The 27,495-nt window shown below is 39.6% G+C and overlaps 1 protein-coding gene across 10 annotated transcripts in view; it reads left to right on the forward strand.

The window, feature by feature from the left end:
• Positions 1–27,495, forward strand: part of ESRRG (estrogen related receptor gamma) — a 605,082-nt gene that overhangs the window by 450,111 nt on the left and 127,476 nt on the right. For all 10 annotated transcript variants that reach the window (XM_070602492.1, XM_070602488.1, XM_070602494.1 and 7 more), the window contains one exon: positions 2,593–2,709. In XM_070602492.1, the coding sequence (XP_070458593.1) occupies positions 2,593–2,709 (117 nt within the window). The remainder of the gene's footprint in view (positions 1–2,592; positions 2,710–27,495) is intronic.

Genomic DNA, 27,495 nt, shown 5'->3' on the forward strand with positions numbered 1-27,495 from the left:
AAATGGGAAGAAATGCTGTTTGGAAAACATCTTTTTCTTTCTAACTCATCGTCCTTCTAATTCTTCCTAAGAAAGCATCAACCTGGGTTTCTTTTTAAGTAAGTATAAGGAAAGCCGTGTGGAGTGGAAAGATTTGGTTGTAGAATACTAATTAACCCCTAGGAAATTACTAGCAACACTCTCTTGATGCAAAATAAATTTTCAGTGATGGTTACAGAAACTGCAGTGAAAAGTGGTTCATCTAGAGTTCAGATTCCAAATTCTTTTATCCTCAGCCGTGACCTAGCCAATCTGATTCCTTTGACATCTCCTTGGTTTTCTGATCATAGCATCAGTAATATCTTCAAAGAAGGTGATAGCATGTGATTCTGTTGATGCAATTCGTATTACTCTTGTTATTTAACCTCTAATGTTAAAGAGTAGTTGCTTTTATTATTATTAATGCCCTGAATTAGAATGCTGATTTAGTCAAACAGTTTTGATAGGCTTATCTCAAGTTATAATGCACAGCTTTTTTTTTTTTTTTCAATCGTGTGTGCTTAACCAATTTTCAGTAGTTAGAAGTGGTTAGGTATTACTTCCTGTTGAATTAGCAGTTGCCAAGTAGTGGAGTCTTTGTACAATCCTGCAATCCACTAATGTGATATTTAATGAGGAGACATCAGTCTGGAGAAAGGTAGTCAATATAAATCAGTGTTTACAAAGTGTGATTAACTCTGAAATATTTCATCAATGCTGTGGTCCCAGGCAGACTCTATGCTAATTACCAGAATCTGCGTATGTTTCAGGGGACTCGGCCGGACCCTGGGTATTGCAAATATGGAGCAGCAAAATTGCAATTATGCTCGGACCGTCTCTGATGACAATTTATGCATTTGGTGTGATGACCTCCTCCTTCCCAAGAGGGCAATAAACAGAATGCATTTTCATTAAGATACTAATGCACTTAATCACAAGGGGAAAGGGTTAGGAAGTAAGGAAAGACCTTCAAGCACTGTGTGACGGAGCTGATAGGGGAGAGTGGTTTTATTTCAAAGGCAGCTTCTTTGCAAAGCTGTAGGCAGCCCCAGAGCACATCCCACATGGCTGTCATTGGTGCTAATTGAAAACATTTCAAGTTGAAGTTTGGATCTTCTTCTGGCTACATCCTCATTTCAAATGTGTGTGTACTACCGTAAAAAAATGTTAATTCTAACATTAAAAATATCCTAGCAGTTTTTTCTCATTTGTAATAATTCCACGGAGCTGGAGTGTTTGGAATTCATTATGCAAGTAATGTAACAAACGCGATGATGACTATCATCATCACCATCATCATCATCATCATCATCAGTAAGCATTTACCAAGCATAGAATTGTGTTGCAAGGCTCTGCTAAGTGTCGCAGGAAAAACCACGTTACTTTAGTCCCTGCCCTCCAGGAGCTTACTAAAAGGTCCCAAATTAGCCTGCTGATCATTTTGCATAGTGGGGTTTATACCATCTAGTATCAGAAAGATGATAAGGCTGATGCATCAGAGCATCCATAACCAAAAGAAATCCAGGATGGATGATACAAGAATACAGTTTTGGGGGCCATCCTGGTGGCCTAGCGGTTAAGTTTGTGTACTCCGCTTCAGTGGCCTGGGGTTCACAGGTTCAGATCCCAGGAACGGAGCTATGCACTGCTTATTAAGCCGTGCTGTGGCAGCATCCCACGTATAAAATAGAGGAAGATGGGCACAGATGTTAGCTCAGGGCTAATCCTCCTCTTCAAGAAAAAGAATACAGTTTTTTTCTCTTCTTCTCCCCAAAGACCACCAGTACATAATTGTATATTCTCAATGTAGGTCCTTCGAGTTCTGATATGTGGGATGCCACCTCAGCATGGCTTGATGAGCAGTGCTAGGTCCACGCCCAGGATCCAAACTGGAGAAACCATGGGCTGCCAAAGTGGAGTGTGCAAGCTTAACCACTCAGCCATGGGGCCAGCCCCAAGAGTACAGTTTTGATGTTAATGTTTTTATAGAAATAAACTGCTTTGAAATTTCCTTTGGATTGTAAGATTCTGGAAGACTGTTGCATGGGTAGACTAAGCATAATGTTTTGTTTTTTAATTTTTGGGGGCTGAGGAAGATTGGCCCTGAGCCAACACCTGCTGTCAATCTTCCTCTTTTTTGCTTGAAGAAGAGTGGCCCTGAGCTAACATCTGTGTCCATCTTTCTCTTTTTGTGTGTGGGTCCTGCCACAGCATGGCTTGATGAGTGGTGTAGGTCTGTGCCTGGGATCCAAATGAGTGAACCTGGGCCACCAAAGCAGAGCACACCAAACTTTACCACACCACCGTTCTGGCGCAAGCATAATGTTTTAAAGGCTAATTTTAAACTTACTCTTTTGAAGAGCTTCACTGTATGTTTTCTCCTTGTTCAATGTATCTTTATTGGTTACAGCAGAGTGTCCTCTCCATGACATTTGTGACATCCTCGTGAATCCCATGTGACTTTTGTTCCTAGAGGTGGGGGAGGAGTAACAGACTTGACATGGCCTCAAGATGTTAATATTTCCTGGGTCTTGCAAATCTAACGGCTTCTTTTCTTCAAACTCTGTGTTTTAGGTAATATAGAATATAGCTGCCCTGCCACGAATGAGTGCGAAATCACGAAGCGCAGACGTAAATCCTGCCAGGCTTGCCGCTTCATGAAGTGTTTGAAAGTGGGCATGCTGAAAGAAGGTAAGGCGCTTTGCTGGTGGTCCTGTGCTTTGGGTTGGGGATGGGGGGAGGGTGTGTGCATGGAATTACAAAACGTTAGAGAAACCAGGAAAAGATGGGGTAACTGTAAGTACCCTGGAACTGATGGCAGAATACTCCTTCTTTACAACTGAACTTTCTGCTACCTCGTGGCTAACTGCTTGACGTCAACAGGAAGGGACAAGGTAGGACACATCTGATGCGCATCTAAACCCACCAGGTATGCTTGGCAGTCTGGTCTTTTCATCTATACGATTTGCAGAAGGCAAAGGATAAAGGACAACAAGAGGCTGCTGTCATTGTCGTTTTGCTTTTCTTCTCATTACTAGGTTCACAGAGAAATTTCCCCCCATCTTTCTTGGGGTGTAATTGACAACTAAAAATTCTACTTATTTAAAGTATGTGACTTGATGTTTTGATATACGTAGGTATTGTGAAATAATCGCCACAATCCGAATAATTAACATATCCATCACTTAAATATGGTTACCATTTTTCTTAATTAATCTTGTGTTTAAAGCACTGTCTATTTTTTTCTAATCTTATCTTTTGGACTTATTTTCTGTTATAAAGAGCTTGTAATAATGATATTAAAATTGTTTTCCATTTGCTTTCAGTTGGAGGTAACAGTGACAAACACAAAATAGTAACAATGAACACATATTCTGTGCTAAATGAATTACCTAAGCTCAGCCAGCTAACAGGTGGTGGGGCCAGGAACACAACCCACTTAGTCAGAGTCTAGAATTCACTCAACTCTTCCATCCAGGTCAAAGGTCCTGAAGTATTTGTGAATTTCTGCATGTCTAGTAAAACTAACATTTTAGCTTCGAGATGGGGAGAAATTCTTCTTTTCTTTGGGAGGCCTAGATTTAGTTTTTTGGGGTTTTTTTTTAAATGTATCTCTGTACATGTGTGTGCTTTTGTAGATGTGCATTTTACATACTGCATTTATATTTTACTGTTTCCTTCCCTTCCTAAAATTTGCCAGAGTTTAAAGTAGATATGGTAATTTTATAAAGTAACAAGATAAAAAATGTAGTAATTGATGTTTGAAAGACAATTAGGTAAAAAAAAAAATTTAAATATATAGCTTCGTTAAGTCATATCATATGCTTGTTCCTGCGGTCAGCCCTGTGAGTTGGTATATTTTGTTGTTACTGGGGATCACCTATTTTTTGGTTCATTTTGGTTTTTTTCTTTGCTGAGGAAGATTAGCCCTGAGCTAACATCTGTTGCTAATCTTCCTCTTTTTTGCTTGAGGAAGATTAGCCCTGAGCTAACATCTGTGCCAGTCTCCCTCTACTTTATATGTGGGTCACCACTACAGTGTGCCTGACGAGTGGTGTAGGTTCATGCCTGAGATCCAGGCCACAGAAGCAGAACACACCGAACTTAAACACTACACCATGGGGCCGGCCCCAAGATCACTTATTTTTTAACTTCTAAATTCAAATAGATCCAAGTGTTTATTCCTCAAGAACGAACCAGAGCTTCAATGGGGTGTGGCATTATTATATCTGGTTTGTTCTTATTCCACGATTTTTTTTTTTTTTGAGGAAGATTAGCCCTGAGCTAACTGCTGCAAATCTTCCTCTTTTTGCTGAGGAAGAGTGGCCCTGAGCTAACATCCATGCCCATCTTCCTCTACGTTATACGTGGGATGCCTACCACAGCATGGCTTTTTGCCAAGCAGTGCCGTGTCCACACCCGGGATCCGAACCGGAGAACCCCTGGCTGCCGAGAAGCAGAATATACGCACTTAACCACTGCGCCACCAGGCCGGCCCCCCAAGATTTTTACTGTGAACAATGTTATAGGAAGATGAGAGGATGAAATTTTATTTCGGTACATGGAATTCATGCTGTCTTTCTCTACTTTTTGTCCACTAAGAACTAACTCCCCCTTGACTAGGAACAAAGAAGCCTCTCTCAAGTTCTTCTTGTCTTCAACTTGAAAAAAGCTGTAAACAAAGTGTATAACTTTATACTTAAAGCCTTATGAGAAGATGGCCAAGATATATTGCCAAGTAAAAATAAGCAAATTGCCTCATAGTATGATTCAATTTATATATAAGTATACTTCTATATAAAAATATGTTTATATTAAATTTATATTAAATAAATTTTGTGTGTGTGTGTGAGGAAGATTGGCCATAACATCCATTGCCAACCTTCATCTTTTTTTTTTTGCTTGAGGAAGATTGTTGCTGAGCTAACATCTGTATCAGTCTTCCTCTATTTTATGTGGGATGCCACCACACCGTGGCTTGATGAGTGGTGCTAGGTCCACCCCTGGGATCCAAACCTGCAAACCTTGGTCCACCAAAGCAGAGCACACGAACTTACCGATATACTATAGGGTTGGCCCCTTAAAAAATTTTCTAATGATTTACATTAAAAATACTGAGAGAGAGAGAGAAAGGAGAAAGAATGGAAGAAGGCAGATACACAGTGCAATGGTATATCCATGGAAATGTGGAAGGAAAGATAAAAATTGGTGATGGTGTTATACTGGTGAATAAAAATGAAGATGAGGAATACTTCCCTTTTTCACTCTACAGTCTTTAACACTGTTAGGGCTTTTCACGTTTGATGTGAAACATGTTTGATGTTTATAATCCATTTGCTAAACAGTTATTAAGTTCCTCCCATGTACCAGGCACTGTTCTAGGCTCCGATGATGCAACAGTGAAAAAGGTTGATATGGTTGCTCTTGCTAGAGAAAGCTTGTATGAAAAATGCCGAAAGGACAGTTTTGTTTTGTTTTGTTTTGTTTTGCTGAGGAAGACTGGCCTTGAGCTAACATCCATGCCCATCTTCCTCTACTTTATATGTGGGACGCCGCCACAGCATGGCTTGGCAAGTGGTGCATACGTAGGTGCGCACCCAGGATCCAAACCAGTGAACCCCAGGCCGCTGAAGCAGAACATGTGAACTTAACCACTGTGCCACCAGGCCAGCCCTAAAAGGACAGTTTTGACAAAGGAAAACATACAAATAAAAACCCAACATTAACAACCCAGCCCACATGACAAAGAGGTTTCCTTTCAGGCCTGTGGTGAGAGTTACTTTTTTGAGGTGGAAAACTTTATCCTAGCAATTGCCTTAAACCCTAGAGCAGAGTAACAAACAAAACATCTTTCAGAATATAAGTGATAATAATGATCAAAAATTGTTAGTCAATTTTTGGTCTTCATATTGCCACTTAGTTGAGCTGTAGAGACTCAAACTAAATTTATGCTCATTCAACAAGGCTTAATTAAGAGTTGAGAGTTGAGGGGCCGGCCCCGTGGCCAAGTGGTGAAGTTCACACGCTCTGCTTCGGCAGCCCAGGGTTTCGCTGGCTCAGATCCTGGGCGTGGACATGGCACTGCTCGTCGGCCACGTTGATGCGGCATCCCACATGCCACAACTAGAAGGACCTGCAACTAAGATATACAACTATGTACTGGGGGGTTTGGGGAGATAAAGCAGAAGAAAAAAAAAAATGAGTTGAGAGATGAGGACACATTATTTTTAAAAAGCAAATCAATTTTTGAAAAATGTTAGAAAAGTAATATATCAATGAACACTTGGAATTGGTGAATCCTACATTTGGATTTTGTTTCAAAAACTAAAGTACATGGAGATAAGCTTCCCTGTCCAGGTTGACTGAATTTTTTCATCCATTTGATTTTACTGCTGTAGTTTATTCAACCACTTACCTTTCCAGGTTTACGGAGGAAGTAGAAAAAATATTTTCCACTCAATAATTTTCCCCATTGTGGTTTTTAAGCAGGAGCAGTCTTGAAGGGTGGTTAGAATGACTGAAGAGGTGTGAACTGTGTTTAATTAAACGTTGTTGGTGAAAGTGAATGGGCCAGCGCTTATCTGTAATTCACACCTCTTCAGTTGCTGTGATCAAGCCTTTAGAGAGTCTGTTTTTAAGGGAATTGCTGCTGTTGCTGGTATACTCAAATAATAATTTATTTTCCTTTGCTTCCTTATGCCCACTTTGATGGGAAAATGTCAATTCTCTAAGCCCCTCCCCCCCCATAGAAAGGATGGAATGGGTATGAGTAAATATGGAATATTCTTTTTCTTTGTACTTAAAAAATGCAGTGAAATATAGCATATCACCGTGCATATAAATGCACAATTATGTTTGGCCAGCTCCTTGGCTCAAGACTTGCCTTCTCAGCCTGGAGAGAATGATACTGTCTTAAATGTATCTTTATGGATGGAGAGACATTTCAGTCCCATGTAGTATGTCAGAGATCGTGATGTAGTAAATCTATTCAAATGTAAACCTGTTCAATTCAATTACCAGTCCATAATAAAATTTGCTCCCACAACCCCCGTGTTGACCACAGCAGTCCATACAAGCTGATGGCACAGCAGGTCTGCAAATTGACAGACAAAATCTATTTAAACAAAAAACAACATTAGTTGTAGAATCTGAAATGAAATCAGATTTCAACAGCTTTGATGGGAATCTTCTTTCCTTTAAGAGGTATTTTTATTCAACTAGCCAAATGCATCTTAGATCAAGTGCCGCCTGAGGGAAATGAAAAAGTTTTCATTAAAAAGGTTTATAGAAAAATGAGACTGTTACTCTTTGAAAAATAATAATCCTTAGTTTTATTGACTGGCATTTCTGATGTGGAGTGCAAAAGGGAAGTGATGGCTTAGTGGGCAAACAATTCCAGTCGCATCACATCGCACATAACTAAATTCTTGTAAGATGCAATTTCTCATTAGCCAGCACCAGAATTATATCTGAACGAACATTTGGTTTTAACATTAGAATTTTTGAGTCAAAAAATTCTTACCAGTTGAAGCAAAGAAACACTCGTGTAGAGAAAACAATGAAATACCGCAACATAACAAAACTTTGAGAAGTACAGTTAAAAAAATGATAGTTGTTCAAATCCAAGTGGTTGCGCCATTCCGCATCGTGAAAAATCCCCTTCTCTTTTTCTGGGCTCTACTTTGCTGCTGAGCCTCATGAATGATGGACCTGCATCATTTTTTTCAGCATTATACCATACTGTATCAGAGAAAACCCATCTATTACAAGATATCTGGTCTCGACATTCCCTTTTCATTTTTTTCAGGTATTGCTTATTTGAAGGAAAAAACGAGAACTAGTCAAGGTGTACCTATAAATCTGGTCAAGATTTATTTTGATTTTGATCTCTCTTCTTGGTTATTTAAAGTCTGTTGCCAGACATACTGGTTCCGTTTTCTCTCTGTTGGTGGCAAACAGAGACATTTTAGGAAAGCAATAATTATTTTCTTTAGATGTGGAATTCACTGATCAAAGAATTGAAGGGCTTTTTGCTGTATTTTGGTATGATGGTTTCCCCTTTGGCAACTCAAGGATTTTTCTTGAACTCTTGCAAATGAGAGCAAGAGATCCACGTTTATGCCTAACATTGTAATCCCCAGGCAGGCTAGCCTGCATGCCAAAGTGTAGATAAATCTAAACAGCATGGAGGACCAGATTAGCTATTTCATGCCAAAGAAGTGTGCTTTTTACTTTGCCTTTAAAACAAGAGTGACTTAACCTTCCTAATCTTCCTTTTCATCATCTGAAGAATGATGATAGCAATAGTAGTATTTGCAAGTAAAGTATTGCTGTAAATATCCAATAAGAAATTGCAGGTTAAGTACTTAGCATACCATGTGGGCCAGAGTAAGGACCAGGTCAACATTAGTTATTGTTGTTGGAGGCACTAGGGGTCTAGATTTAGGGTCAGGTGGGTCTGGATTCGAGTCCTGACTCTGCCATCTCCTGGAGCCTGGGCAAGTTATAGAGCCTCAAAGACCCACTTGCTTCAGCCTATTTATTTGTAAATAGGGGATGGAAGGTAGAACTTATCTTGTGAGGTTTTTGTGAAAAGCAAGAGAGCTAATATAGACACAGAGTCTGGCAGATGGTTAGCGGGAGAAACTAAGCGAGAATCTGGATATCATATATCATATTGACCTGCGGGACTAACAGAAATTAATGTGATATTTGTTATTCTTTGGAAATATCAATGACCTGAGGGGTCCTTTCCAAACTTTTCGTAGAAGCACAGCAATAGGTGAAAATTTACTGAGAAATTTCATGAGGAAATTTAGTCTTTAATATCTGACCTTAGGTCAGGCGAAGAGAGACAACAGCATAAAAGGGAAGAACAATATAAAACAGAAAATATATATTGTTTTGTATTGACAGCAATACAAAAACAGTAAAAAGAGGACAAAGGGCTTCAACCCACACAGAAGTTTTTACCAACCACATTACAGGTGAAGAATGCCTTTAATTCTCAGTTTAGATTCAGAAAGGAGAACTCATTCCTCTGTCTACTAAAGAAAATGGACAAATCACAGACATTTTCAAAAGTACGAAAAGAATTAGGAGAATTCTACTAACCTCATAGGTACATTAAATTTTACTGAGGAAATTTTGATATGAGAGCATAGTGGAAAAAATCAGAGGATGGAAATACATTTTACTACACCTCAATAAATATTAACTGAGCTCTCCCCATGTGTCTGGCAAAATATTTTGCTTTAGCTTTTATTCTGATTTTTCCACTACCTAGCATTGTGATCTGGGGCGAGTCCATTCAACTCTGTCTCCATTTCCATATGTGCAGGAGGGCAGTTGGATTATTTCCTCTCTCATCCTTTCTATCCTAAAATTATATAAATTTTGTTAAAAAACGATACAGTGTCTGCAGAAACATTATACCAATATATGACACAAAGATACTTATAATTAAGATGATGATGATGATGATGACGACTATATTCACAAGTTTGAAAATATATTAAGAACTGTGATATGATAGATGTGGCTAGTGAACTGTGCTGTTTTTTTAATTTTGTCTTAACTGAATAATTCTTTGGATGCTCTTCATCTTTTTAGAAAAGCAGGAAGTATGTTATTTTTGTCAAAGTTAACAGAAGTGAGAGTTGAAGGAACAGTAGAGCAATTAAGAGAGATTTAAATACTTAGGGACTGAAGTTTTGGTTATGTATTTTTATCTGTGTTTGAAAAACTTTTTCTCTATATTTCCTCACAGTCCTTGCCATCTCTTGTCAATATATTGAAATGAAGTGAGTAGAGTCTTCTTTTTGTGGGCATCTGAATCTCATCACAGATTGCTGTCTTGCTACCAGTCAGATTTATCTGATGCTGCCTTTTTAAAATAAAAATATTGACGTAACTGGAAGAGGAGAAGAGCAAGTTTATATAATTTTAAATGTCTTTTATTTTTATTTATTTAAAATTTTTTTTGTGTGTGTGAGGAAGATTAGCCCTGGGCTAACATCTGTTGCCAATCTTCTTCTTTTTGCTTGAGAAAGAGTGGCCCTGAAATAACGTCTGTGCCGGTCTTCCTCTATTTTGTATGTGGCACACTTCCACAGCATGGCTTCATGAGCAGTGTGTAGGTCCATGCCCAGGATCCGAACCCATGACCCGTGGGCCGCCAAAGCAGAGCAGGTGAACTTAACTGATATGCCACTGGGCCGGCCTCTTAAATACCTTTTAAATACTTCCTCAGGGGAAAAACACGAGTTATTAAAATGAAACAAATAACCTAGTTATATGTTGTTTTATTGGTAACCATTTTTGCTTTTCATATTTGATTCGAGATCTTTAAAGTAAGTTTCTATTAGAGAGGTGCTCAATATTTTTCCCCACTTTGTAAAAATCTAAAAATTAAGCATGAAGGCTACATATTGTTTAGGCAATTTAAAGAACAGTATGTTGAATTGTTAGTCCTCATGTTAAGGATGAAGTCAAAGTACAGGTTGGGAATTAGCATTTGGAATAAATTGCCATTGCATGTGGAAAGGGCACAGGATATTAAGGTTTCATTATCACCTTAAACCTCACTCAACAGAGAAAAGTGGGGCCCTGGGAGTCAGATTCTCATTAATCAGATGAGGAACCCAAGGTTTAGAGCGTTTTAGTGACTTAACTAAGGTCTCATTGCAAATAAAGTGGGAATGGGATTAAAAGTCAGGAAAGTCATATTCTCAGGCCCATCTTGTATCTGTCAAGCTGTGTGTTGCAGCCTTGGCCAAACAATGGGTCTTTCCTGCCCCAGTCTTGGGTCAACTGCCCGCAATCTCGGCACAGCAGGCCTGTAGTGACCTGAAATATTCACTTGGGGGTGGATGAAACGGGAAAGCGTCTTGGAGCTCCCAGAAACAGCAGAACTTAAGGATTTAACAAGTGGTTTGTGCCTGAGGTATATATGTAAGTGACATTCATAAAGAGGGGTATTCTGATCTCAGGAAATCCAGCTTCTCACCTGGGGTTTGATGTGGCCCCTGAAGATACAGATAATGGTGGGTTTGGTCCAGGGAAAGTCCTTACAGGATAACTGAGCAGCTAGAGTATCGAGCTGATTATGAGTTGAAGAAGGCATCATGTGTCAGGAGCTGTGGAGGTCAAAATGGTAAAGTTTAAGACACTATGTAGAACAATTTGTTTAGGTCCATTCGTTTTGTTCAAGCTGAGTTCATATCTGTCTCTAGATACGTCCCTGGGAAAGAAGTTAAATTAAAAGAGTATGAAAATCTAAAGTGATCTTTTAGTTTCCTTCCTTGATGGATCTCAGTACCTTAAAAGGGTCCTGTCATCTATTCCCTACTTAAACCCTTTGGCTTGATGAGTGATCTTAAATCCATCAAGAATTACCAGTCTCTATAGAACAGAACCCCCCCCTCATCTTTTGCCCTGACTCATGGATTATGAGGACTGACCTAATTAGGCTATTGCACACTAGGCTATGTGCAGTGCCCTAATCTTTAGGAAATCTGTGGGTGGAAGAAATGGTAGGAGTCTAGAGGCCGTAGTAACTCTTCTTCTTTCACGTTAGAGGGTTCTTTGTCTACAGGCCCTCTTTATCCTAAGCTAGCTCATCACAATCCACAGGGTATAATTCCTATTTCTACTTTTTCATTTAGAGAAGGCATTTGTGGGTGTGTTTGTGTGTAGGTATATATCTGAGACAGAGCATGGGTGATACGTTTCTTCACTTAGCTGCCATTACATCTCTCCTGTCAGTTGTCTTGAGCCCCCAGGATATAAAGAAAAATGATCCCAGAACTGTTTTACTGAAAGCACAGCTTGTGTCTTGATTTATACGTGGTAGGGGGAACTCTGAGAGTCTTTTGGGTTTACTCTATCAGCAGGAGGAGGAAAGACCAACTTACCTGTCTAATTACTCTACTGTTTCATATCTTCCATTTTACTAAAATGTTCGCTTACAGAGTGTAGCATTTTCCAGGCAGGTTCCCTTTAAAAAACAGAAAGCTATTCAGGTCATTTAGTAACAAGCAGGTTTGTTTTTACTCCCGTAAAGAACCTGCTTGGTGCAATTTATCCTAACAAAATATCTTTTGTAAAAACCTCTGAAGAAGACATTGCCAAGGTGAATTTTTTTTTTTCCTCAAGTCTAATATCATTATGCTGCCAAGTTGAAAACAGGAATTATTGGTAGGGAAATTTGGGTTCCTACTGCCTTCAAAAAGCAGAACAAAGAAAAAGAGAAAGCTTTAATGGTATTCAAGGAAAATATTTCTGTGTTAGATGACAGTTAATAGAACTGCTTTGACCTCACTGGTATTTCTTGCAATCTCTGTTGTAATATTATCCTAAGAAGCTCCCTCATTAATGCAGAGTGTTCAACAAAACTCCCAAGTTATGAGTAATAGCAAAGAGCACTTTCTTTGCGAGCTTTGTCTTGACATTAAACCATTTGGGAATATATTTAAGGTGCCACAGAAAGTTCTTTCGTGCACAGAGACTGCGTTACCAGATGGTGATATTTTTGTCATTCTTTGTTGATATGAAACTTGAATAGTCTGTCTCAAAATGAATAGGAAAGATTTCGAAGGTAACGGTCATAACATATTCTTGAGAGCTTCATATGCGTTAGGTTCTGTGCAATGTGCTTTCGTTAGATTTTTATGTTTTTGCTAATCCTTACAGTGACCCCCAGAGGTGCATATATCGCTATTTCACCAAGAAAATAGAAGTTTAGAGAGATTGTGTTACTTGCCAAAGTTCTCACAATGCAAGATGGAGTCCGGATTTTATAGCAGGCATTCTGGCTCTCGTGTCTGTGCGGTGTATTTGTTGAATACAGTTTTTTTTGTGAACCGCGGGAATATTCAAGTATACATTTAGCTTGGGATTCCTCAGACGCTATGGGTATTATGAGATACTGAGCTCTTAAAAGATAACTGAAGTAAACCTTTTTTTTTGAACCGGAGCTCACTTCACTGCTCTGAGTTCTTCACTTAATGTCCAGAAATAGAATGAGCCGTGTCGGAAGGCAGTAAGTTTCCCATCACTGTGTGAGATGTTGCAGGGAACAAGTTCAAGTACCATGTGGGGGTTAGACTAGAATATCTTTTATGGTGACTTCCCACTCTGAAATTCTTGAGATCCCAACATAAACTTTGGAATAACTCGCCCGTTTATCAACTGTGTGAATAAACATCAGCACAACTCAAGCTGTTCAGTTCCTGGGAACCCTATTTCAGGGGTCTGTGTTTTTGTCAAACAGTGTGTGACATCTTACTTAAATCCAAATTGGAACACAGAGGAACATTTGGCTTATGGCGTAGTTTTTACTCTCTGGGACCAGTTTTTAGAAAGTCAACTTCAGAACCAAATTCCTTATAAATTTTGCCTTTGTAGAGAGGAGTGGATTAGATTTGCTGAGTTTGAGCAGCATCTGACTCAGTTGTTTTGAGGAAATGACCAGAGTCTATCACTGGGGTGTTACTATCTTATCCGTTTTATAAATGGGGGAAATTTGATGTACTAGTGTTCTAAAGATCTATCTGTGATTCTGTATATAATCCAGGGAGCTCTTAGACTATCATATGCTCCCTGCGCATGCCTGGTTCCGTGGAACAGTTTTATATTTATCTATTTTGCCAAAATAACAATTACATTAAAAATGAAGTAGATAGATCCTCTCACGTGAACTCACCAAACGCAGTACCCAAAATTATTTGAACTGAATAAATTTACCCCACTGCGTTGTGTGAAGCCAGAAAGATTGAAATGATAAAAAACAGTTCTTTTAACCCCCTCTTCCTCCTGCTTTAATTGGAATACTATGAAAAGTTAATCATTTATTTGATTGTCCCCATTTGTCATTTCCATTTGTGAACGTAAAATGGGAAGCCAGCATTTATCTGATATGCTACAAAGTTCTATTCCTTTTGGATTATAAAAAAATCCTCAATGGATTTCGCCCCAAGGGGGGAAAAACCTGCTTCGACATTTGCTCGTGCACTGAGGCCCAGTGACAGCACGGTAAGTGGTGAGGGAGGCGGGAGGGGGGGCCCCAGCCTATAGGACTCTGTTTGATATGGAATTGTTTTCCACTGGCTTCCAAACAACAGATTTCTGTTCCTTTTCCCCAGTGCACACATATATCAACATGACATTGATGTTTATGACATTGTGCTTAAATTTAATGTAAAGGAATTCTGGCATACATTTGAATAAGGCCTGTTTCATGAAGTGCTTCCTGGTTTTATTTCATTTGGGCACCATTCCTAACTTACAAGTTACCTTTCTTGTTAAGACTATGCAGAGTTCTACTCCATCTATTTTATATCAGATATCATACATGATTTTGTTCCTTCCTAAGTCCCCCTCAATCGAAAGCGAGCACTGGTCATTTCTTGAGAGATTGTTCTGTCGTTCTGCCTCGCTCTCGCTTAGTAGGTTGTAGAGCCACCAACCAGCTTCCCTAAGGCAAGCTGTCTGCAAAGGAACAAGCCAGCTGGCTTGGCCAAGGTTGATCAATGATGAGAGGCAGGCTGGGTTCCAGGTTCACAAAAGCCACTCAGTGGAGAGTAGGTCAGCGGCTTCCCCAAAGCCAATTAGCTGGCAGAAGTCTGAGGTGCCTGGTGCTAGCCAAATTCCCTGAGCCTGATGGTACTGGTGGGGAGTCCATCCTTGGGCTTCCTGGCAAACCAGACTTAAGTGAATGGCAGATTGTGCTGTTTGCGAGCCAGTGTGGCTTTGTGGCTACTAGAACAAATATCAGGGACCTGCCACTCCCACACAGCCTTACCCAGGTAGGCTGCACAGCTCAGGCACAAAAATGACTGATCCTCAGGTGCAATAGATTTCAGCTGATTATCCACATAAATTTGTTTTTATCTGACTTAGCTTAAATGCTTGTTAAAGTCACCATGAATATGAATCATGCCTTTAAAAGAGAATAACATGGAAAATGGAATGGTTTTGGAAGCAAGAAGCATTAGTAGAGACCTTTGACAGGAGTGTGGCAATGTCTACTATTTTAAAAGCCCCAACTGTAAAGGCATCTTTTTTTTTTTTTTTGAAGTATGCTTTTTGGTGAGGAAGATTGGCCCTGAGCTAACATCTGTTGTCAGTCTTCCTCCTTTTTTGTTTTTTTTCCCTCCCCAAAGCTGCAGTTCATACTTGTGTATCCTAGTTGTATCTCCTTCTAGTTCTTCTCTGTGGGATGCTGCCGCAGCGTGGCCTGATGAGCGGTGGATAGGTCTATGCCCAGGATCTGAACCTGTGAACCCCAGGCTGCCAAAGCAGAGCACGTGAACTTAACCGCTTGGCCACAGGGCTAGCCCCAGAGCCTCTTCTTTTATAGGTGACTGTCTATATGGTAAAACTGGACCTATGACAAAATCCAAAATGAAGATTTCTTAGCAATTCCCCTTTGGTTAAGCTATTTCTCCAAAGATTATGTGGATCTAGGATCATAATCCCTTCCTTATTTTTCTCTACTGTTATGTTTTCAACTATTAAGTGTTTTCTACATAGGCTGTGTAATCATCTTTTTAAGATGCCTGGACTATTTCACTAGCGTTTTTAGGTATATCAGGGATGTGGGGAATTTAAGGAGCAGAATATGAAAGAATGAGATCATTTACATTACCTAACTTAACTTGGCATCTGCTTCTACTTAGATCTGTACTAATTTCCAGTTCTGTTTCTCAGTTCTAGCTCACATGTTGCCCATTAGGAAGTTAAGTCCAGTTTGCTGAGCTCTAAGCGTTTTCCTTAAGGCCACCTGAGCCCTTATGTAGTGGCTTCTCCCTGGACTGTCCAGTTAATTTCCCTCAACTAAACTTCTCCCTCATACATCACTTTTTGGGACACACAACTTCCTCTCCCCACCCCCCTTTTTTTAAAACTTATTTTGTTCCAAAATTTCCTCTAAAAGCGAAATGTCTTCACAAGTGTACTGAGTTGCCATTTGGTGATTCCCAAGCTTATGACCTTCATAATTATCCCCCCCACCCCCACCTCCGTGGAGTCACCTCTCTGCTCCCTTAGAATTTATCTCCAGGCCTATTAAGGCTCTTCAGTATCAACATTATCATAATCATTAGTATATTTGAAGCCAATTAAATGGCAATTACTCTGACCTTAGCCAGACTTAGGTTATTATCAATTCATGCATAATTTGGAAATATTTGGAAGAAAAGTAGAGTCTTGCCTTATGGTCTAATCTGTGTAAACATTTCTATCTGCTCCCCGAGAAAACCACCCTGTTCTTTATAACATGTAGAGTTGGGGTCAGGCGATTCCTCCAGGAGCTGCTTTCTAGATACTGTCTGGCCCATTTTCAAATATTTATTCATCCACCCATTCAATGAATATTTTTTGAGGTGTGGCTCCATACCACTGACTTTATTAAATGCCAGGGATTAAAAGTGAACATGACAGACAAGTTTCTGCCCTCATGGAGTTTATGATCCATCATAAGCCTGATTAGTTACAATTATATAGGTTCCCCCCTTTCTGAATTTCACTAGCATTTATATTCTGTTTCATACAACTTAGCATTTTAACTTCGTGTTTTCCCTTTGGGAAGTAGAGTGTAAAGATAAAAAGCTTGATCTCTCAGATCAGACGGAGTCTGTCACTATTGATTGAGCCCTCGGAATGTGTCTAATGCAACTGAAGAACTGAATTTTTAACTTTAGTTAATTTTTGTTAAATTAAATGGCCCCATGTGGCTGGCGACTACCGTATGGGACAGTGCAGAAATAGAATCTGGGCTCTGTCCAAACTTTGCCACTTACTAGCTACGTTATCTCAAGCAACTTCCTTTACTTTTTTTAAGTCTTATCTGTAAAATGGGGGTTGTAATTATAACTGCATCAGAGGATTGTTCTGAAGTTTAAACGAGGTGATAGATGTAATATTCTTGGCACAGTGCCTGGTAAACAACAAGCACTCAGAAAATATTGTGTTAGTTTTAATTTTTAGTACTCTATTCACCACTTAGAATGTCGAGAAAAGCCTAAACATCTTCAGGACAGTGGCTGTGTCTTTTTCTGTTTTAGTCCTCTGTGACATCTAGCATAATAATGATCCCATAGTAGGTGCTCAATAAAATATAACTGATTAATTTTTTCTTTCTTTTTTTGGCTTCCAGTTACTTTGTTAAAACTTGAGTGCAGGAATAATTTTGTTATAAATAATGATTTTAGAAACAATTCATGGGCTATCATCCTATATAAATTACTTCTCCGTTTTCCTTTATATGTGTGTGTGACCCTGATAGAATTGTATTCAGAAGTCATGCTGTATTGAATTTATAGTGAATACCGAAAATATAGCAGTTGGTGTATCCTGAGTCCAAAAAAAAAGGAAAAGGAAAAAAGATGAGAAATTACATTGTTTTTCATTTCTCTTCCCCAGAGACATTTGATAAGTTCGTGAATATAAATGAGAAAACTAAGACCTATTTTAAATAACTGGTATAAATAACTTGCCTAAGATCAGACAACTATTAAATGGTAAAGCCAGGCTTCGATCCTCATTTCTCAGACTCTGAAGCTCATATGCTGTACTGATATTCATAATGAAGTCTTTTGGTTCTTCTCTTAATTAGTTAATCTTACTGGAGTGTCAAGAGGTGAAGTATTATTTCCATCACATGGAAACCACTGGTCTCTGCTATTACTTCCTTTTGTGAGCAAGGAGACCTTTATTTCAGGGAATGCTTTTGCTGCCAGAGCTGTTAGAATTCCAGAATCATTCCTTGTTTTAGCCACTCTGAAACAGGAGGGCTGTACGGGAACAGAAACATTTTCTGATTTCTGTAAATATTGCTCTATGCAGGACCACAATATTATTTCTTAAAGTTTCTATGTGGAATATTTCTACCTTGTCTTAGAAATGGTTTAAATAATATTGGAGCTACTCGTGTTTCTGAACAGCATCCCTTCAATGGAAACTATCATAGGCTATTGTTTAGTGGGAAAGACTGCCAGTGCCTAGCATCTGTCCCCAAGAGGCAGTCCAGGTCATTGTCTGATGATTTCATTTTCCATTTGTAGCATCGCTTTCATGCTCTGCAGCCAACAGGTCCAAATTGGCGGTCTGTAAACAAATGTATTTTTCAATGATTCCGTTATATGTCTGTAGGTCTCCCCAGAAGTCATTAATTAGGATCTGGAGGGGATAGTTTAAAAAAAATTAAGCTTCAGTAATGGGGACAAAGTAAAAAGAAGAGAAATTCAATTCAAACGCTGTGTGCCTAAGAAATGGTAAAGAATCTCCTGTTTATCTCACAAAATCTTTAACTATTTGGTTATGTGCTCCGGCAGAGAAAATCCATCAAAAGTTTTGTGAAGGTAGAAAAGAACAAAATCCCCCAGCTTTTGCAAGTAATTCTACTTCTATTTCCATGCCACTCGGGAGCTGGCCTCTTTGAAAGTTCCCAAGCTTATAAAGCTAGGAATTCTTCCCTTCCTCACCTTTCTTACTTAACTTGCAGTTACAGAATCTAACTAGCAGCCTCAGTTAATGCATTGATTTTAACTGGAAACCCTGAAGGAGACAGTGCTGTCGTCAGCTGAACTCTTAAACAGTCCTAGGAGACGAGTCATTTGCACATCGGAAAACAGCTAATGGACCAGGGTAGCAGAGGTTAGTTGCAAGGCCGTTCCTACTGTCTCCTTTCTATCACACCGAGAGAGATCACTGAAAAAAAGTCTTCTGAAGTGAAGTGCTCAGGCACCTATACCATATTCTTCTTTATTTTTACTTTCATTCTTCTTCACTGCTGGATGGTTTTAAGAAATTCAGAGCTGAGGGAAGAGGAGGGAAAAATGATGAATCGTTAGTTTCTTCTCCCATGGCAAATTCCAGGAGGTAGTATGATATCTTACATAGGCTTGGGTTTAAGATATTTGTAAAATAAAGATATCATATTCAGAAATGTATTATAAACACATCATTCTCCGTAGGATATTATTAAGATCATGGAATTTGCTAATAGACAGACCTGAGTTGCTAAGTTCCCGGTTACGATCAAGTTTATTAATGTCTGTAGTCTCAGATTTTTTACCAATAAAATAGTGATGATGATAATAATACCTACCTTATAGAGTTTGCCTTGAGGATTAAATCAGAAATGTATTTAAAATAGTTAGCACAATGTCCGACAAATATAAGTCCTTGGTGAATGTTAGCTATTATTATTATATTCATCATCACTATTATTCTGTTGTCTGTTTAGGACACTGCATAGCTAACCCCAAAACAGATCAGCTCTGCCCGGTCTCAAATGTCGTCTTTCTTGAAATCTTTTCCCTCCACAATGACCGAGTGCTCTGTTCACAGCAGGCCTGGGTCATCTTCACACTGCTGCTCTCCATGGCTCACTGGGGTCAGAGGTCCCCGATAATGCTCTGTGTGACTCCAGCCTGAGATCTGAAGGTGACAGGCAGGGTCAGCAGAACCTGCCAGAAATACAGAGACCCCTCCGTGGGTTGTGGGGGGACAGCAGGAGAGTCTGTCACAGACCAGAAACAATTGACCTTGAATCCATGGCATCACTTGTCCAGATCTTTGCTAACTTTTCCAAGGTGTAATTTATGGCATCTGCAGTTACTTTTGTACATGCTGATGTGTTCATTCAGTTCTGGCTTTTCAGGGTAAACAATATATGAGTCATTGATGAAGAAAAGGCTTTCTCCCACCTAGAACTTTTAACAACTGTGCCAGCGCTTCAAAACTGTTCTGTTTTAGGTTTTTTGTGTTTATGTTTTTAGGTCTCTAAACAAGTTGGGTTTAAAGTTGCAGGTCACTTGGAACCTACGAGTTCTTTGCTTGTCTTCTCAAGTTCTACCTCAAAGCCACTCTTCCAGCCAGGGAAGTAGAGAGTATAAATTACTCCCGCATGGGAGTCCTTCTCTTCATCTTTCCTGCCTCCTTTCTACCCTAAGATTGACTTGAGAACATCACAGAAATGGCAGCATCTCAGAGTTCTGTTTGCTTTCAGGCTGGTTTTATGTCTACGCTGCAGTTCTCATGGCAATGGTTTCAGGCCTCAATATGGGGGTTGGAAGTTTTGACCTAGAGAGAAAGAGAAAGCAAAGAACAAGGAGGGAGCAAAGAGAAAGGAGGCGATACAAAAAAGGAAAAATAGGCTTAGAGTACAGATTACTTCTCTGCCTCTCTTCAAATTTGCTTTCTGTAACACATTTTCTATTCTTTCTCTGTATATACAATGGCAAAGGGGCAGAATACTGATGAAGCCAAAATGATGTTTGAAACCTCTCTGTGGCCCACCCACCCACATCCCAGTGTCCTTTTGGGGAAGGAGGAAATGTACCAGCCCCCAGTTTGCCCGTTTAGTAAGTTGCATCCTTGAGGAAGAAACTCTTCCCTCTGGGCAGTCTGGTTACTAGGTGGACTGCCTGTCGAGAGCTCTTCCTGCACTGGCTCGTCTCTAATTAAAATACTTGCTATGAACGATTTTTAAGCACTGGCGCTTTAATGAAGTTAGAAAAAGGATTTGGAGGCAGTTTGTGAAGACTTCAAATTGTTTGAGTTTTTTCTCTAGGGAGGACTGTAAGTCTGGAGGCATTTTGAATTACTTACAATGTATTCCATTTTGTTCTTTTAAAAATTTCTCTTTTAGTGGTGCAGAGCTGGGAAAAAAGCTCGCTCCCCACCCCGCCCCCCTCCCCCCAGGAGAACGCTGTACCTCTTGCTTTGCAAAGTGGCTTCTTGGGAATTTACAAGTCTTTGAATACTGTTATCTAATTAAAGGGATGCCTGTGTCTTTAATTCTCATTGGCAGTTTTACCTTTGACCCTGAGGTATCTAGGAGTTGAAAGTAAAGTCACATTCATCCAAGATAACCTGAAGCTTGTATCTTTGGAGCTTGTTCTTTTACTGATGCCTGGAGCTCTGTGCCCCAGAGATACTGGGTTGAGCAAGACAGCAGGGATCTATACAGTTCTATGTAGATCTATGGAGTGAATCCCTCTGTCCATTGGTCGTTTACTGCTGACCAGTCAAATGCTTCCTGATACCTTCTATTCGAGATCGGAGTAGCAGTAATTTGTCGTCAATAGCGGTAATTAACTTTATCTACCCTTTTAACCAATACCATAATCTTTACCAGATTGTTATTGTTTGGGGCTATTGAGAGAAATTCAGAAAAACTATTTTAAAGATTGATTTCAAAGCAATTCAGCCCTTTAAGGGTCGTTCCTTTTATCCATCCCATCTTCATTTTCCTCTCAAATATTCAAATGCCTTGTCTGAATAAAATGTCATGGGAGCATGTCATGTATCTGAAAAATAATTAATATAATTGACAGGAATGTCGGTTTTCTGCTGAGGTGTGTTTCTCCTAATCCCACTGTGCAATCTTTAATATTGATCCAATTGTTAGGAAGTCTTGTCATTCTCCACTTACCATACCTGGGCGAAAGATTTTCAGGACGGAAGATCCTTGCACTAGATAATATTTACATCTGTATTATAATAATCGGTTGACAAAGATGGGTTCCCTTTCACTTCTGTGCTGAGGCATGGGGGCATAACGTCTAGGCATGCAAGGGGTATCTGCAGCATGTATACGGGACTTGTGTGAAGCGGACAGTTTATTCATTGTGTACATTGCATACAATCTTGCAAATGGCACGTCAGTGTGTTGGAATCCAGGCAATAGGAGTTCAGCACTTAAAGTGTCCAGGTTGCACCTGAACTAGCTGGAGCCTGCCAGCCCCTGCAAGCCCACTGAGAGCATCTGTCTCGCCACCGCCCTGCTCCTGCTGTCTCCTCTGCAGGCCCTCCGATTCTTCTGACTATGAGCATAAATCATCCACCTGTCAGGAGCTCTTGCTGCCTGGATTATGCAATGTGCCTGCCTTCATTTGGAGGTGGTGTGAGCAGAAGATTGCGGCAAATGGTTTGCATTCATTTTCATGCCATCCCAGCATTTCTTCAGCTTTAATGAGGGGATTAGGGTGGTGACAATGACTTTCAGAGACAATGAAAGTCTTCAAGATTCTGGAATTCGCTTTGTATGTTGGGGATAGCTTAGTTTGAGATTTCATTTTTTTTTAATCCCAAATAAATCAATGGCTTAAACATTTAGGCAGAGGAATAGGGTATTGTGCAAAGCCAGCTGTCTACAGCTCTATTTATTGGGTTTATAATAGTTCCCTCCAGCTGACGAACTTAAAATCAGACAAATTTATTGCTGATCCTTAATTAGTTACTTTTATCTTCTTTCAGGAGGTCGCATTGACACATACTAGGGAGGCCCATCCCCTCCACCCCTCACCCCACTTTTCTCGTTTGCTTCCTTTTCTTACTCTGGAAGTAAAACACTGGAAACTTTTCAGTAATTTCAGCTTCACTAATTGTTGACTAATAATGGTGAATCATGCTCTTAAAAAAACCTCCCTTTTGTGTTTTTGATTTTAATCTTTGCTGGTATATTTAGAACAACCTCTATAGCGAAGATTGAAATTCTGCTCCTCCCCACCAAACTGTATTAATTTTTAATGAGCTCTTTAGTCATGTCAGCATTATATAAATGATACATGCAAAAACATGGAATTATCATTTTCTTTAATTAATAGGCCCTTTTGGCATATTCAGACCTCAACCGAAATGAGACATAACTTGGACCGTATTTATTTGAAATTGAGACAATGAGAATTCCAGTGATTCTGCCGCTTTTGAATAGCGGAAAGTTTTCACAAATGCTGTCATCACGTATAGGAGCATACGTTGTCATAAGATCGGAGGATTGAAAGGAAAAATCACTTTAAAAATGGGGCTTGTGGGGCCAGCCCCGTGACACAACAGTGAAGTTCGCATGTCCTGCTTCGGCAGCCCCAGGTTCGCCAGTTCGGATCCCAGGTGCGGACATATGCATCATTCATCAAGCCATGCTGTGGTAGGCGTCCCGCATATAAAGGAAGATGGGCACGGATGTTAGCTCAGGGCCAGTCTTCCACAGCAAAAAGAGGAGGACTGGCAGCAGATGTTAGCTCAGCGCTAATCTTCCTAAAACAAAGAAAAAAAATGGGGCTTGTATCAGTGAGCCATCATCTAAACTCAGAGTAGTAAGATAGGAGATTACATACGTTTTGCAATATCTTTTAAAAATGTTTGGATATAGTTTAATATAGGAATATTAATGAATTAAATTGTATGATAGTATACTGGACAGAGTGTGTGTGTATTCTAAAATACAAGATTCTTTTATTGTCATAAACCCTGAGATAAAGTAAGCGTCAGATTTCGATTTCTACATGGGTTTCTTTCTCAGAAGCCTCTGGGACCTCCTCCCTGAAGGTGGTATCCAGGGCCCCCTCAGGAGTCAGGGAATGACAGTTCTTTCCTGGCATCCTGTCCCCCTGTTTCCTTTTCCCAGTCCTCTTTCCATCTCTTCCACTATCAAAGCCAGAAAGCTTCTTTGAGTACACGTGTGAATTTTATTAAAATCGGAGACACTCACATTCATGGAGACTAACTTTGACATTCCTTCCGCTGTTTGTGTTACATATATGTATTGTATATGCACACATAATACATGTATGGTAGATCCATATACAATATGTATGTATGTATATGTATACCATACATACACACATGTGATGTGTACGTATACGTATAATACATATATAATGTATATAACGTATAATACATATATAACATATATGATACATATATAACACACAAACATATAATACATATACATACATATCTTATATGCACATACGTATACATGTACACATCCACATTCAATACACTTTCTGAGAAAATACCTAAATCAGGTTTTGTATTAATGCTGAATACACTGAGATTTGTTCTGCGTTGGGAGGTGGGGAAAGCAGAGTTAACAATGCTCTAGAGAACCTGGGCTTTTTGTAAAATCATTCTTCAGAACTAAACAAAACCAAGTTTTTCCATCAACAATATTTTTAACATCTTAGTTACACCCAAAATTCTTTAATGTATTGAAATGTGTTGACAACACATTTTTCCAGGATGCCTCAAACCAACGCAGTCTACCAAGGTAATAGAACCCTCAAAACTGGAAGTAGGCACCTTCTGTCTACTGTTAACAAGTCACAGATTCTCCTGCGTGTGGAGGAAGTGACTGTTGGAGACACAGTTTGAACAGAGCACCTTCCTGTGAAAATTTCGAGGAAGCAGTTGGCCTCAGTGAGTGAGGCCTACAGACTTTGAGTTGAGAACTTGGAAGTTTATTAGACGACTAGTAATAAGTGAACCTCCCACTCTGCATGCCAGTTTTTAATGTGATAGAAAAAGCATTACTTTTTTTCTCCTTTTCCCTCTGCAGTAACCTGAGGGACTCAGCTTCCTAGAACAGAAAATGTGTTTCATCATCATTTTTCCCCATCACTGACAAATCTAAATTTATGTGTATTAAAAAAAAAAAAAGAAAACAGGAACATTTGAAGAGATAAATGCAACACAACACTGACAAAAAAAGAGTGATGAAAAATCTCACTCTTTTATCTATGGAGAAATTAGGTTTATCATCAGGAAAGCATTCTCTTTTCATTTTCTAAAAGGTGCTTTTTGACAGACCCTTTGCAGTGGACGTCACACTCACAAAACTTGCTGTCACAGGGCTATTTGAATATGGTGACAGGCTCATTATCATGTTGAAGGCTCCTGACAACATTGCAGAGGGGAAATGGACAGGACTGCCAATCAGCTGTTGAAAAGACTGTGGTTGAAATAGGGTTTTTTGTTCCGAGAACAGTAGTACAAATTGACTGCATTAATTCTTTTTATTATAGCCGTGCACACTGTAGTTAAAGACTCGGGAGGGTTTCTATTATCAACCCCTGTTTTCAGCAGGTTTATTAGCTGGGCATAAAAATTTGTTCCCAGCTGAAATTTGGCAGAGGTAGAAAGCTTTTCCTTTAAGATTTAAGCATGTGTGTTTGTGTGTGTGTGTTAGTTTTACTAACAGTTCAAAAAAAAGTGCCAAAATGAAGTTAGATGAGCAGGTAGACAGAGCTTCTAAAGTCTTACTAGAATTCAGCGATCATGCTAGGTTGGAAGGGAAAAATAACTGAGGCTCATAATCTGGGATTGCGATGTAGGGCCTCTCTCTGATCACAGAGAATGAAAGAACCTGACGATTTACACACCAAAATTCGGAAGCGTGGCTGTCATGTAGCAAATAGTTTTTCATGGCGCTCCTCTCATTTGTTGTCATCGAATTCTGACTTCATGGTGAAAAACCAATATGTGCTTAAAAGCCAAGTTATTTCCCAGTCTTTCCAATGACTTCGCCACTTCACCAGGATTTTACTTAGAATGCTGGTGTCAAGAATTTTTATCTTTGTGAGTACGTGTGGCTTTTTCTTTTCTTTTTTTTGAGAAGAATTAGCTCACTAGAATATCTAAGATAACGTTATTCAAGTAGTGTTTGAAGAATTATGAACTGGCTTTGTTTTCCTTCCTTTGAGCCCTGTGAATGTGGGTAAGACTTGGTGTTTTACCCAAGTCTCCACTCCAAGGGCAACTAAAAAAAGCACCAAATTCTAACCTTCATATAAGGCGAGGGTATTTCTCTTCATGAGTTCCACGTAACTGTTTCTAATGATCCCTGTTCTGTTCAGTCCTACATTACTTCCTGATGGTAAGACACTTCAGGAACCCACAAGAGGAACATTAATTCTCCTCTGCCATTTGGTGTATTTCAGCTTTTACACACTTGATTAGACTCTGCTCTGGTGAAAAAAGTTACCATTCTTATATAAGAGCCAAATTCTCCCCAGGGAGTGACTCAGATATTGGAGCTAATAAGTCCAATAGGGAAATTTTACTTACCTTCCAGACTTATTCCATTCTGACTTAAGTCGCTAACTATGTCTTAAATTTGCTTCTCACAATGCTGTCTTATATCCATATGCACCCACCATGCAAAATTACTTGGCATCCAAACATTATGTTTGGGGAAAAATATCTTTCTTTCCTTTTTTTATGTTTAATAAAACTGAACCCTAAGTATCCACTTTCCACTCATTGGTTTATGTGCCGCTGCACTCATGCCATTTGAGTTTAATTCCTTTGTTTAGTCATTGATTCATTCAACAAAGGTGTATTGACTGTCTCCTTTGCTGCAAGCAGTATTCTACGTGATGGGGATGAGCTGTGAGCAGGACTTTAAAGAGTTTACTGTCTAGTTAATGGTGGGAAGAGGGTAGCGGTGGCAGCCAGGTGGCATGAGAGCACATAGGAGGGGCATCTGCCCCAGTCTTGGGTTTTTGAAGAAAGTGCTGTATGATGTGGTACCAGAAGACTCAGCACCTAATGGAAGGCAGGGATAGGAGAGCAGAGTTCCCAGTAGAGAAGTCTGTTGATGCCAAAGCTCAGAGATGTCGAGAGAGTTCTGCTCCTTTGAGGAAGTAAAAATTGCTAAATTTGGCTAAAGGATCATGGATGGTCCAAAGAGGCAGGTTAGTCGTGATGAGGATGGAGTCAGGGACTTGATAGGAAAGATCTTGGAATCTAGTTAAGGGTTTTAGGCTTTGCCTGAGGTTAATGAGGAGCTCTTGAAGGTTTTGCTCTTTCTTGTTTTGGCTAGGATCCGATTTGTGCTTTAGGAAGAACACTGTGGCTACAGCTCATGCCTAAGGGTAAGGTATGTCTAGACTTGCTGCCATTTTCAGGAAGAATTTTATTCACTTTTCTTTCCAGTTTATTTCTGTGATCTCTCTCTCCCCAATCAAATTCAAAAATAGGATTTTTTTTGGCTTTTTTTTTTGCAGAGAAGGATTCACCCTGAGCTAACATCTCTTGCCAATCTTTTCCCTTTTTTTTCTTTTCCTCCCCAAAGCCCCAAGCACGGTTGTATATCTAGTTGTAAATGCTTCTAGTTATTCTATGGGAGCCACCACCACAGCATGGCAAGTGACAGACGGGTGGTGTGGTCCATGCCTGGGAAATGAGCCTGGGCCGCCAAAGCAGAGAGTGCAGAACTTTAACCAGTAGGCCATCAGGGCTGGCTCAGGAATTTTTATTCATATGATGGTAATAATCAGGCCCATGTTCATTCATGTGCTTCTCGACTCCAGAATTAAGACCATAAGGGAGCCTACTGCAAATTGGCTTTGAGCTTGAGTCTTTGAGATTTGATCCTGTCAGGCTCAACAGAGTTATTTGTATTCACAGAATGTTCAATATGAATGTAGAAAGGGCACGGATGAACATTTGTGGCTCCAGACTCTGAGATCCTTTCCAACTCTAAAAGTTCATTATTCTAATCACTGGGATATGTATGCAGAGTATATCAGAAGAAAGTACACCATCAGGCTCTAGGTTTATCATACAGTTCATATTTCATGAACATTGTAAAGTAACTATCCTCACAGAGAAATATATTATATGTTTTCCAGAAAATCATAGCCCTGCCTTTGTGATGAAATTAGTTTTCACATGATTCCAAGC

This window comes from Equus przewalskii, chromosome 31 (genome assembly GCF_037783145.1).
Source record: "Equus przewalskii isolate Varuska chromosome 31, EquPr2, whole genome shotgun sequence".
Taxonomy (NCBI): domain Eukaryota; kingdom Metazoa; phylum Chordata; class Mammalia; order Perissodactyla; family Equidae; genus Equus; species Equus przewalskii.